The 13,208-nt window shown below is 47.5% G+C and overlaps 1 protein-coding gene across 1 annotated transcript in view; it reads right to left on the bottom strand.

Annotated features, from left to right (window-relative positions):
* CWH43 (cell wall biogenesis 43 C-terminal homolog) overlaps positions 1-13,208 on the bottom strand; it is a 41,770-nt gene that overhangs the window by 16,020 nt on the left and 12,542 nt on the right. Inside the window, exons 8-10 of the mRNA XM_064149429.1 lie at positions 7,590-7,715; positions 2,453-2,532; positions 774-879 (exon numbers count right to left, since the gene is read on the bottom strand). Coding sequence (XP_064005499.1) covers positions 774-879; positions 2,453-2,532; positions 7,590-7,715 — 312 coding nt within the window. The remainder of the gene's footprint in view (positions 1-773; positions 880-2,452; positions 2,533-7,589; positions 7,716-13,208) is intronic.

Below are 13,208 nucleotides of genomic sequence, written 5' to 3'. Positions count from 1 at the left end.
TGACCTTTCCAAAAGCATTGCACAAGACATAATGTGCATACACAGATTAGCAGCACAGGAGCAACTCTGCTGCTACACAGCACATCTGCACTTACTTTCACCTACCAAATCCTATCCCAAAGGGTCCTGTGCAAAAGGGAACAAGCTGCTGTTGCTGAAACAAATGCCCATGGCCACCTAGTTTCTGCCTCTATGCAGGGTAACAGAAGGGCTCCAGCTCTAGCGAAGTGCTGAGCATGTGCAGCCACCTCACTTCCTGAGAGCACTGTGGTCCTTCCTGTTTTCATGCTGAGGTGTGATTTTGTCAAGAGAACATGCCAGGTTCCCCTATATTTTAGCTGCAAGGTATCAGAAGAGCTACATAGCATCCCAAGGAAGTGGCAGCTGAGAAAGACCTGCCTATGCCTAGAAAAAGGTGGGAAACTGCATTAAATTTGACCTAAAAGGCACTCAGAGCTATTTCATTTAGGCAAAGAATTTCTCTAGAGCCAAGTGACTCATCAGCACTACAAACAAATAACAACACATGAGCTAAATGTATTCTCCAACAGGAAACTTCTTTAAAATACACTTTTTAAAGTGATCACCTCTGCAAATGGATTCTTACCAGAAGTGATTGTATTGGAACAGCTCACAAACTCAGGAGAAAGCTGCACAAGTTCTTGTGTTAATGCACGAATGGACTCAGTTACCCAGCAAGTCTTCTTGCTTCTGTCTCTGCAGGTGAACCCTCTCAAATATAAATCAGATGGGACCCCCCCCCCAAACATTACCTGTCTGATTGAGCAAATTAGCTGATCCTTCCAAATTAGACCATCCTTCGTTGTCATATCCAAATCTAAAAGGCCAGATCATAGCAGAGAAGTCTCTTTTGGGAACCTCAAAAATACAAACAGATAGACAGACAGACAGATAAATACAAATAAACAGACCCACAGATAGATAGACACATGGATAAATACACATAGATAGGCATGCACATAGATGAATACACATAAATACACATAGATAGAATCATAGAATCATAGAATCAACCAGGTTGGAAAAGACCTCCAAGCTCACCCAGTCCAACCTAGCACCCATCCAGTCCAACTAGACCATGGCACTAAGAGTCTCATCCAGACTTTTCTTGAACACCTCCAGGCACAGCAACTCCACCACCTCCCTGGGCAGCCCATTCCAATGCTGCCAACATCCAGTTGGCAGCTGGCACTGGTGGTGTTCCCCAAGCATCAGTGCTGGGTCCAGTCCTGTTCAATATCTTTATTGATGATCTGGACCAGGGGATTGAGTCCAGCATCAGTGAGTTTGCAGATGACACCAAGCTAGGAGCAGGTGTGGAGCTGCTGGAAGGTAGGAGAGCCCTGCAGAGGGACCTGGACAGGCTGGATGGGTGGGCAGAGGCCAACGCGATGACATTCAACAAGGCTGAGTGCAGGGTTCTGCACTTTGGCCACAACAACCCCAAGCAGCACTGCAGGCTGGGGAAAGAGTGGCTGAGAGCAGCCAGGAAGAGAGGGACCTGGGGGTGCTGGGAGAGAGTAGGCTGAAGATGAGGCAGCAGTGTGCCCAGGTGGCCAAGAGAGCCAATGGCATCCTGGCCTGCATCAGGAGCAGTGTGGCCAGTAGGACAAGGGAGGTTCTTCTGCCCCTGTACTCAACACTGCGCAGGCCACACCTTGAGTGCTGTGTCCAGTTCTGGGCTTCTCAGTACAAGAGAGCTGTTGAGGTGCTGGAAGGTGTCCAGAGGAGGAGGGCAGCAAGGCTGGGGAGGGGCCTGGAGCACAGCCCTGTGAGGAGAGGCTGAGGGAGCTGGGGGTGTGCAGCCTGCAGCAGAGGAGGCTCAGGGCAGAGCTCATTGCTGTCTGCAGCTGCCTGCAGGGAGGCTGTAGCCAGGTGGGGTTGGGCTCTGCTGCCAGGCACCCAGCACCAGAACAAAAGGACACAGTCTCAAGTTGTGCCAGGGGAGGTCTAGGCTGGATGTTAGGAAGAAGTTCTTCACAGAGAGAGTGATTGGCATTGGAATGGGCTGCCCAGGGAGGTGGTGGAGTCATCATCCCTGGAGGTGTTGAAGCCAAGCCTGGCTGAGGCACTTAGTGCCATGGTCTGGTTGACTGGATAGGGCTGGGTGCTAGGTTGGACTGGATGATCTTGGAGGTCTCTTCCAACCTGCTTGATCCTATGATTCTATAAAATGCTCCAATGTCTCAGGCAAACACTTCTCAGCTTTTCAAAACCCATTTTTCTTCACAGCAGCACCATAAATCTCCAAAGATCCAAACTTTTACCACATTCAACAGGAAATTACAAATTCATTTGTTTGCCCCTGCAGTAGTTTTGATGAATACTTCAATATTGGTCCAAAGGCTTCTTCAGCACCAAGCAACACACTGAAGACATCCCATGTGCACTTAACTGTATATTTGCAAGCCACCATTTTTACACTACTCACCCCTTGGCCCAGCTTCTTCTGGTAAGTTTTATAACGTAGACCCAGTCCTAGCAAACCAACACCAACAAACAGCCACAAGACTTGAAAAAGAAAAAAATACAGAAAAGTTGGGTTTGGAGCAAGAGAAAATAATGTTATTATCCATAGAATCACAGAATGTCTTGGGTTGGAATGGGTTGGAAGGGACCTCAAAGATCATCTACTCCAACCTCCCCACCATGGGCAGGGACACCTCTCAACTAGATTCACCTGCACAAGGCCTCATCCAACCTGGCCTTGGGTGGATCCACAGGGAGGAGGCAGCCACAACCTCCCTGGGCAGCCTATTCTAAAGTCTCACCACCCTTGTGCTGAAGATCCTTTTCTCAAGATCCACCTTCAGGCCACACCTTGAGTACTGTTTCCAGTTCTCGGCCCCTCAATTCAAGAGAGATGTTGAGGTGCTGGAAGGTGTCCAGAGAAGGGCAACAAAGCTGGTGAGGGGCCTGGAGCACAGCCCTGTGAGGAGAGGCTGAGGGAGCTGGGGGTGTGCAGCCTGCAGCAGAGGAGGCTCAGGGCAGAGCTCATTGCTGCCTGTAGCTGCCTGCAGGGAGGCTGTAGCCAGGTGGGAATTGGTCTCTTTTCCCAGACAACCAGCAAGAGAAGAAGGGGACACAGCCTCAAGCTGTGCCAGGGCAGGTCTAGGCTGGATGTTGAGAGGAAGTTCTTCACAGAGAGAGTGATTGGCATTGGAATGGGCTGCCCAGGGAGGTGGTGAAGTCACTGTCCCTGGAGGTGTTGCAGCCAAGCCTGGCTGGGGCACTTAGTGCCATGGTCTGGTTGACTGGACAGGGCTGGGTGCTAGGTTGGGCTGGCTGAGCTTGGAGCTCTCTTCCAACCTGCTTGGTTCTGTGATTCTATGATCACGTGGACATTCCACTGTTTTCCAACCTGTGCAGTTGCAGTATACACTTTTTATATACATATATATATATATACTGCACTATTGTGGAAGCAAGTTTAGTTTCTTTTGCAAGCTTTTGGATGTCAGGAAGATGTGAGCTCTGCCAGATCTCCAGAGCAGTCCTTTGCCTGGCGCAGTGCTTTAAAAGGCTTCACAAATTCACAGAATCACAGAATCAGTCAGGGTTGGAAGGGACCACAAGGATCAGCCAGTTCCAACTCCCCTGCCATGCCCAGGGACACCCTACCCTAGAGCAGGCTGCACACAGCCTCAGCCAGCCTGGCCTCAAACACCTCCAGCCATGGGGCCTCAACCACCTCCCTGGGCAACTCCTGCCAGCCTCTCACCACTCTCCTGCTCAACAACTTCCTCCTCACCTCCAGCCTCACTCTCCCCATCTCCAGCTTTACTCCATTCCCCCAAGTCCTGTCCCTCCCTGACAGCCTAAAAAGTCCCTCCCCAGCTTTTTTGTAGACCCCCTTCAGATGCTGGAAAGCCACAAGAAGGTCCCCTGGGAGCCTCCTCTACTGCAGCCTGCACAGCCCCAACTCTTCCAGTCCGTGCTCACAGCAGAGCTGCTGCAGCCTCTGAGCATCCTCCTGGCCCTGCTCTGGACACTCTCCAGCATCTCCACAGCCCTCTTGTAATAGGAGCTCCAGAGCTTTCCCATTGCTCCTTCAGCCTTCCAAATAACTGCAGTGTACACTTCAGAGCTCTGTGGGTTTGGCACACTGTCATTTGATGACAAACCCCTCTGCAGTTAACTTCATTTACACAGTGGCATTCTGTAATCACAGAATGTTAGAAGTTGGAAGGGACCTTCATAAGGTCATCCAGTCCAACCCTCCTGCCAAACAGGACCACCTATGGCAAGCTGCAGGTGTGTTTTGAAAGTCTCCAGAGAAGGAGGCTTCACAACCTCTCTGGGCAGCTTGCTGCAGTGCTCTGTCACCCTCACCATAAAGAAGTGTCTCCTCGTGTTGAGGTACAACCTCCTGTGTTCTAGTTTGTACCTGGTGCTCCTTTTCCTACCACCAGGCACTACCAAAAAGAGCCTGGCACCTTCATCTTGACACCCACCCCTCAGATATTTATTATAGCCATTGATAAGATCCCCTCTTAGCCTTCTCTTTTCCAGATTAAACAGCCCCAGGCCTCTCAGTCTTCCTTCATAGCAAAGATGTTCAAGTCCCACAGTCATCCTCATATCTCTCCACTGGAGTCTTTCCAGCCAATCCCTGTCTCTCTTAGCAGATTTCCCTGCCTCTCTCTCTCTTTAACTCCTGTTTATTCTTTCACCAAACCTTTAAACAGATGTTGAATTATTTTAAATGGAAGTTTTCTTGCATAATCCTGGGGAAGATGTAAATCCATTTTATCCTGGACAATGTCAGAAGAGAGTAGATGCTGTTTGCATTGGCAAAGGTCAAGAAATTTCACACTCTGCAAGACACAAAGGTGCTTAAAGGGGAAGTTGAGCAACACTGCAAGTCTGGGCAGGATGAGGAAGTATGAGAGCTACTGTTGCAGTGCCACCAAATCAGCTGAGCAAGGGCTGTGCTTTGTGAAGGATGGCATTTTGAACTATTTTACTCACTTTAGTGGAAGGGTTTTTGAGTGGCAATACTCAAACCATTTGCACTGGTGCTCACCTTGCCTCTACCACACAAACTCTCAGGAGTCACATTCTTTTGGCACCTGACTAGAATCATAGAAGCAGTCAGGATTGGAAGGGACCACAAGGAGCAGCCAGTTCCAACCCCCCTGCCATGCCCAGGGACACCCTACCCTAGAGCAGGCTGCCCACAGCCTCAGCCAGCCTGGCCTCAAACACCTCCAGGCATGGGGCTCAACCACCTCCCTGGGCAACCCATTCCAGCCTCTCACCACTCTCATGCTGAAGAACTTCCTCCTCATGACTACCTTCATAAGGATTTCAGAAACAGCTCTGAAAAGTGGTGAGGCAATATTGTCTTCACTTTCCAAATGAGCTGCACAAACCATAAGTGATTTGATCCAAAGACACAGAGGAGAAACATCTGAACCTTCAGCATCCTGATCTCTGTATGGTCAGCATGCCCTAAACCCCAGAATTTTTGTTCCTTTACCAAACCTGACAAACTGAAATGAAATCTGAAATTCAAATGATGGCAGAGAATAACTTGAAGACATATTTTGGATACATTCCAGAGGTTTATATGCCAAAAAGCAGTAAAACCTCAACCATTTTAGTCTCTCTTCAAGACCTAAGGGAAAATGAAGAGCTCATACACATCTGGAAGGCTGGGATTGCTAGGCATAGATCAAAGGCAGGAGACAACAACGATTTGCTGAGGACAGGCTTGGTCTGGACATGCAGCAAGGTGTCAGGATTGTGCCAGCCACAACAGGCTTTGCAGGACTGCCTCATCGAGCAGGAGGGGTGTCACATTACACAGCAGCTCCCGGGCCAGCCACCTCCCATTCCAGCTAGCAGCCAGCTCAAGCAGCTAAAGGATGTCACAGGGAACTGCTTCAAAATCAACATCCTGGATGGGCTGAAAAATCATCCCTATCTTTGCTATACACATGGAAGAAATCCCAAGATGCAGAAAGACCTACTCCTCAACCAGCAAAAAGAAATCACCAGTGATGTCAAATTCTTTTTTTTTCTCCTCAGGTCCTGTTTTCTGTTTTCTACAGTCCATGATGAATAGACTCTCTCAACCCCAACCACAGTGAATCAGCTTGTCCTGGAAGGCATTAGCTTGTCCTGGCTTGCTCCATCCTTCTGCTGATGGGGGAAGAAAGGGTGGGAGGAAAACAAAGGTTTGGGCTATTATGTCCCCTCCCAAAGTGGTAAGCAGGTACCCACAGGTGTTTAGGTACTTGTTGGTGTCTTGCCCGAATAAGGGTGAGCAAGCCCTGGGTTCATCTCATATGGTCAGCCTGGCAAATGCCATTTTGATTGGTGAATCTCTGTGGCCAAAGGAGCCTTTGCACTTGGGCAAGTAGAAGAACTGGAGCTAAGCTGCAAGCAGTTGTGCTGCTTCTGCCTGGCTGCTTCTGCCTCACAGCCTCTTGCCTCATGGAGCTGCCTCTGCCTCACTGCTCTTGCACAACATGTTCTGCTCTGCTTCATGCTTCAGACCAGCTTAGCCCTGATGTTTTGGGCTTGGACTACCTGGAAACTTAAGTGCCTCAAGTTTGCCAGGAGAAGGCATTTAAGTGCCTCACAACATGGTGAGAAGTGCCACCGACGTGGTGCTCTCTGCACATCTACAAGAGATGCTGCCTGCACCTCTGCAAACCTCTGTGCCAAGAGGAACCAGGATCAGGTCAGAGATCCTCTGCCTCTTTCCCAGCACCCTGGGAAGATCTGGAAGCCTCTCAATGGCCAAGCAGTTCCAACACTGCCACAAAGGAGCCAGGGACTATGTTGAAATTTCTCCTCCACCACAGTGAGGAGCAGAGACTTTCCCTAGGGCTCCAGGCTGCCTATTTGTAAGTGAGGCAAAGCCATTTTGTGGCTAAAATTTTCCAATGTTCTGGTTCTCCTAAATTAATAAATTGCCCACAAGCATCCTTGGGAAGATTTTCCTGATCAAATTAGATCCCAAATGTACCTAATTTGCATATGGTTGTGGGCAAGGCTTTCCAGATATAAAAATAAATACATATTTATAATTCCTGCCTCGTTAATTGCCCCAACTGAATCACAGCTCTTCCAGCAGTATATGTCATCCTTAAAGCTAGAACTAGGGCATCAAAAAAGCATTTCCAAATCATTGAATCATAGAATCAAGCAGGTTGGAAGAGATCTCCAAGATCATCCAGTCCAACCTGGCACCCAGCCCTGGCCAACCAACCAGACCATGGCACTAAGTGCCCCAGCCAGGCTTGGCTTCAACACCTCCAGGCACGGCGACTCCACCACCTCCCTGGGCAGCCCATTCCAATGCCAATCACTCTCTCTGACAACAGTGTCCTCCTAACATCCAGCCTAGACCTCCCCCAACACAACTTGAGACTGTCCCCCCCTTGTTTATTGCTGGTTGCCTGGGAGAAGATCCCAATTCCCACCTGGCTACAACCTCCCTTCAGATAGAAGGAAACATCTGAGAGAAACATCTGAGAGAAACATTTCCCTGCATTACTTTTTCCTCAGACAGTATTCCTAGAGCCATGGAAGACAGCAAGCAAAATTATACTTACCCAGTTTAATATAGGTTTTAGTCTTTTTGAAGAGTGGCTTTTGGTTGTTCTTTACTTCAAAGACACAGCTAAGGTCTTTCTTGGGTCCTTTTAGAAACTCTATCCCAACACATAACATTATAAAACCTGTAAAAATAGAAGTGATTAATGTTTTTTTCACAGAGCTTTAACACATTAAACACTGCTTCCAAATGCTCCACAGCTGTTGTGTTACACTCAACCTTATGGCTGTAGCAACAAAAACATTTTGAAGTGCATAGATAAATGCCATAGCCAATGTAGTGACACAGGCAGTGTGAGCCTTATTGATGGAGAAGATCCTCCTTAGCATTGTCAGAAATGCTTGCAGCACTTCAATAGTACCTATCTGTACTTGTTGACATAAGCATTGCTTCCAACAAAATGAGCCAGTGACATTAAACAGTCCACTAAAGATAAACATCTCAAAACTGTATCAAAATAGTAGTATTGCAATAGGAACTCAGAGGTAAAGGATTAGCTGAACACCTGTTTCACACCAAAATGATGAAGTTCAAAATGATATTGTTTAGGTTTATTCTTCAAAGGAGGTGCTGCTAAGATTGAACTCACCTAAAAGTGTCTTATTAAGCCTGCTTCGTGCTGATAACTGAAAAGCAGACCCAACACTAAAAGCATCCAGCCTATGACCCCTTCACATTGTGAACTCTACTCCAGTCTACAGAAAGCTCCAAAACAGAGTCCAGCTTTGGATCTTTTAGGCTAAGCACGTGGTGGGCTATTCCACTAATGCAGTTTAGAGCTGTTCTTAGTCTCACCTTGCAAGCCAGCAGCCTAAGGATTGTGATGCTACCAGATAACTTTGTGGTCCCTAGCATTAGCCTGCACCGGGTGCTAGCTGAGCAAACATCAAACCCTGTATCATTATCCACCATGGAAAAGCAGAGAGATCTTAACTCTGCTGGTCCTACTGAGTCCCACCACTGCACATTTGACCATGTCTCTTCTGTTCATTAAATAATTGTTTGAAGCCATTGTTTTCCCTTGCCTCCACTCATGTACATTCAGGTACCAAGTGGGAGTGCAACAACATTAAAAATACTTTAATCCTTGGATCTGGGACAAGGCAGAAATCTTTCAGCAGACTCCTCCACCTTTGTGTATCCCAACACCAACTGCCACAGAAGCTCAAGCACACTCTTGAGCAAAACAGATTGATTTGCAGTCTCCAGCTGCAGCATATTACAACAAAAAAGGATAACAAATGGCAGATAAATTGTGCTAAAATGCTCTCAGGTCCTCACTACAAGCTACAACTCCAAACTTACTGGAATTAACCTGGACAAGAGCAATTACATTACACCTACACATTACAGAACCTCAAAGTAAGAGCTTGATACAGTGGTGCTTGTAGATCACTGTTATCACCAAGACACAAGTCACACATTTTTATCTAGGAGCTACAAGAGCAATTATTCACCAGTTTGTTGTAAGAACAGAGTGCAGCAGGTAGGGAGGCTGTTTGAATATGGTAGCAGCTTGCATTATGCTCCAGAGCCAACAGAAGCAGTTTTAAGAACAGACAACCAAGCAAAGCTACATGTGGAAAGCTGATAAGTGACTTTAGTGCACTAATGGTTGCCATACACTATGGTCATTCCTTTTCCACTGGTATAAGCTCTTTCCCTAACCTTTATGGGCTAAAGGATTCAATTAACTGCAAAGAACAAGTGGGAGTATAATAAATTGGTTAAAAGCTCTGCTGGAGAAGGTGTATGTCCTTAATATTTTTGTGGTATAGTTAATTAACTGTAGAAGTCATGTTGTAATTCAGATTTCAAGCTGAAGATGACATAACAATTACTCAGTGTCTTCTCATTGCCCTTACTTGTTACATGAGTTGTGGTGGAAGTCTGCAAACCAAGAAGCTGATGCTAGTGCAGTGAAGAAGAGGGCATACACAAAATCATTCTCAAAGGGAGGCAGATTGAAAACCATTAAACTTGGTGGAAAAGCAGGGATCTGCCCCCTCAGCATTATGTTACATCACAGTCAAGCAGCACAGAAATGGTGAATATAATGATCTTACTTTCATTGTCACTTTTCCTGGTGCAGTTCCCTACTCAAACCAGGGCAAGAAAAAGGCAGGATATTGGAAAGGAGGAGAAAGCAAGAAATAGCACTTGCACCTGCAAGAAAGCAGAAGAAAACAAGCAGTTTGCCAGAAAGACAAGTTGTAAGGGTAGAAGCACAGCAACAAATATACAATCTCATGGTAATAGTTGCAAGTCCTTGATAAGCAATGAAGTGGCACCAAAAAAAAAGACAGGAACTGGATTCTAGGACGGAATATAAACTCATGTAGTGCCATCAGCTGAGATATTTTACTACTAGGGGCACCTCTGTGTGATCTGGATGAGGGCACGGAGTCAGTCATCAGCAAGTTTGAAGATGACACTAAGCTGGGGGCAGATGTGGCTGGGTTGGAGGGCAGAAGGGCTCTGCAGCGGGACCTTGACCGCCTGGACAGATGGGCAGAGTCCAAGGGGATGGGGTTCAATAGCTCCAAGTGCTGGTGCTGCACTTTGGCCACAACAACCCCATGCAGAGATACAGGCTGGGGTCGGAGTAGCTGAGAGCAGCCAGACAGAGAGGGATCTGGGGGTGCTGATTGATACCTGCCTGAACATGAGCCAGCAGTGTGCCCAGGTGGCCAAGAGAGCCAGTGGCATCCTGGCCTGCATCAGCAATGGTGTGGTCAGCAGGAGCAGGGAGGTCATTCTGCCCCTGTACTCCGCACTGGTTAGACCACACCTTGAGTGCTGTGTTCAGTTCTGGGCCCCCCAGTTTAGGAGGGACATTGAGATGCTTGAGCGTGTCCAGAGAAGGGCAACGAGGCTGGGGAGAGGCCTTGAGCACAGCCCTACGAGGAGAGGCTGAGGGAGCTGGGATTGGTTAGCCTGGAGAAGAGGAGGCTCAGGGCAGACCTTATTGCTGTCTGCAACTACCTGAGGGGTGGTTGTGGCCAGGAGGAGGTTGCTCTCTTCTCTCAGGTGGCCAGCACCAGAACAAGAGGACACAGCCTCAGGCTGCACCAGGGGAGATTTAGGCTGGAGGTGAGGAGAAAGTTCTTCCCTGAGAGAGTCATTGGACACTGGAATGGGCTGCCCGGGGAGGTGGTGGAGTCGCCGTCCCTGGAGCTGTTCAAGGCAGGACTGGACGTGGCACTTGGTGCCATGGTCTGGCCTTGAGCTCTGTGGTAAAGGGTTGGACTTGATGATCTGTGAGGTCTCTTCCAACCTTGGCGACACTGTGATACTGTGATACCTACCCAGCAATTGTGCTCAGTGAATTAATCAGCAGTGTGTATTTCCGAGGAAATGAGCCAGAGGGACTTTATACAACAGCTTTTCTATTGTCAAAGCATATCCCAAGAAAGCATTTGACACTCCTCTAGCAAAGGCTGTCTTCATATAACTTCAAAAATTAAATTAACTGAGGGAACTGTTCCTACAAACTCCCCAGAGTGCTTTCAGAACAAATACATGTAATGGAACTCTGAAACATCAGCTGAAAAAACAGCAGCTGAGCCCCTGCTTGTGATTGCTCTGATACATGAAATGCATATGGAGAGGAAGAAACTGGAGTGGCAGGAAGTGCTTGCAAAGCCATTTACAAGCTCTAAAACCATTGGAGTAAGATGTCAGGCACAGCATTCAATAGGCCTTGGCAAACAAAATACAGGATCCTGTGTATCATGTTTTAAAATGTGCCACACAGCCCAAAACAGTTTGGCAGGTTTAAATGCTACCAGTGAAATGGATGATCAGAGGGCTGGGAGCACCTCTGCTATTGGGACAGGCTACAAGAGTTGGGGCTTTTCAGCCTGGAGAAGAGACCTTATAGTGGTCTTCCAGCATCTGAAGGGGGCTACAGCAAGGCTGGGGAGGCACTATTGACAAGGTCTTGTAATGACAAAACAAGGGGTAATGGGTTTAAACTGGCAGAGGGGAGATTGAGACTGGATGTTAGAGAAGTGTCTCACCACCCTCACTGTTTGCAGTGAGGGTGGTGAGACACTGGCACAGGTTGCCCAGGGAGGTTGTGGATGCTCCCTCCCTGGAGGTGTTCAAGGCCAGGTTGGATGAGGCCTTGGGCAGCCTGTTCTAGTGGGAGGTGTCCCTGCCTACAGCAGGGGGCTGGAAATGGATGAACTTTGAGGTCCCTTCTAACTGAAACCATTCCATGATTCTCTGATCAAACCCTGCCTGTGATTGCTGTGACACATGAAATGCATATGGAGAGGAAGAAACTGGAGTGGCAGGAAGTGCTTGCAAAGCCATTTACAAGCTCCAAAACCTTTGGTGTAAGATGTCAGGCACAGCATTCAATAGGTCTTCACAAACAAAATACAGGATCATGTATAATATGTTTTAAAATGTGCCACACAGCCCAAAATAGCTTGGCAGGTTTAAATGCCATCAGTGAAATGTGCCACTGAAATAGGTTGGTACTAGTAAGAAAATAACTCTGGACACAAACTCTGAAAGAGCTGGTTTCTTTTCTACCTCCTTATGCTCATCAAGTGATCATTTTTGCTGGAGCTTTTCTATTTCCTCACCTCATTTCTTCCACATTGGCAAATACCTGACAATTTCTGTCCCCCTTCTCCTGTCTGTGTGTTTCTGCCACACTGGTGTGTCCACAGAGCATAAAGAAGAGCCACATGGTAATGAAGCTCAGGTCTCAAATGCAGACTAGCTAGATGAGCAGGATGCTTCACTTTGCTTCTCAGTGCAGAGCTAAATAATGCACTGAATTATGTTACAGCCCCAGTAACAGAGCCTTTTGTGCTACTTTGAGGCCAACTGGAATATTTTCATGAGAGAAATTAGATGATAGGCTGGGAAAAGGAAACAATGGTGGTGTCTGCTTCACTCATAGGCTTGCTGAGATGGATAAAAACAAGGACACAAACATAGATAAGACAGAGAGCATGTGTCTCTGTTGGAGTGTGTGTTTCTGCTTGGATCTGTGTAATTAATCCTTCTGCTTCTAACCCCTCTTACTGATCCTCCAAACTCCCCTTGCACCTAAGGCAGACTCTGGGATAAGGGAGAGGGGTGGGAAGAAGGTGGAAGGGTGGTTGGGAGCCCCTCCAGGGGACTTTGGTTTCTGAGAGGGCTGTTGTGTTTCTGTATTACCTTTAACTTGTATATTGCTGCATGTAGCTGTAGATATTTGTGATATATTGTAACTATCTGCTTGTGTATCTTGCTAAGCTTCATTCCTTAACTTCCAGCTACTGTTTGGGTGATTTCATAGCTGGGGGGGGGGGGCAGTTAACTCCCAAACCATCACACCTGCATAAACCTCTGACTTTATAGAGATACTACATTGTGACCTGAGGTACAATACTCTTAGGTAGAATCACAGATTCATAGAATCAACCAGGTTGGAAGAGACCTCCAAGATCATCCAGTCCAACGTAGCACCCAGCCCTGTCCAGTCATCTAGACCATGGCACTAAGTGCCTCATCCAGTCTTTTCTTGAACACCTTCAGGCACAGCCACTCCACCACCTCCCTGGGCAGCCCATTCCAATGCAAATCACTCTCTCTGCCAGGAACTTCCTCCTCA

Source organism: Pogoniulus pusillus, chromosome 9 (assembly GCF_015220805.1).
Source record: "Pogoniulus pusillus isolate bPogPus1 chromosome 9, bPogPus1.pri, whole genome shotgun sequence".
NCBI lineage: Eukaryota > Metazoa > Chordata > Aves > Piciformes > Lybiidae > Pogoniulus > Pogoniulus pusillus.
This window is presented reverse-complemented; position numbering and strand designations above follow the sequence as displayed.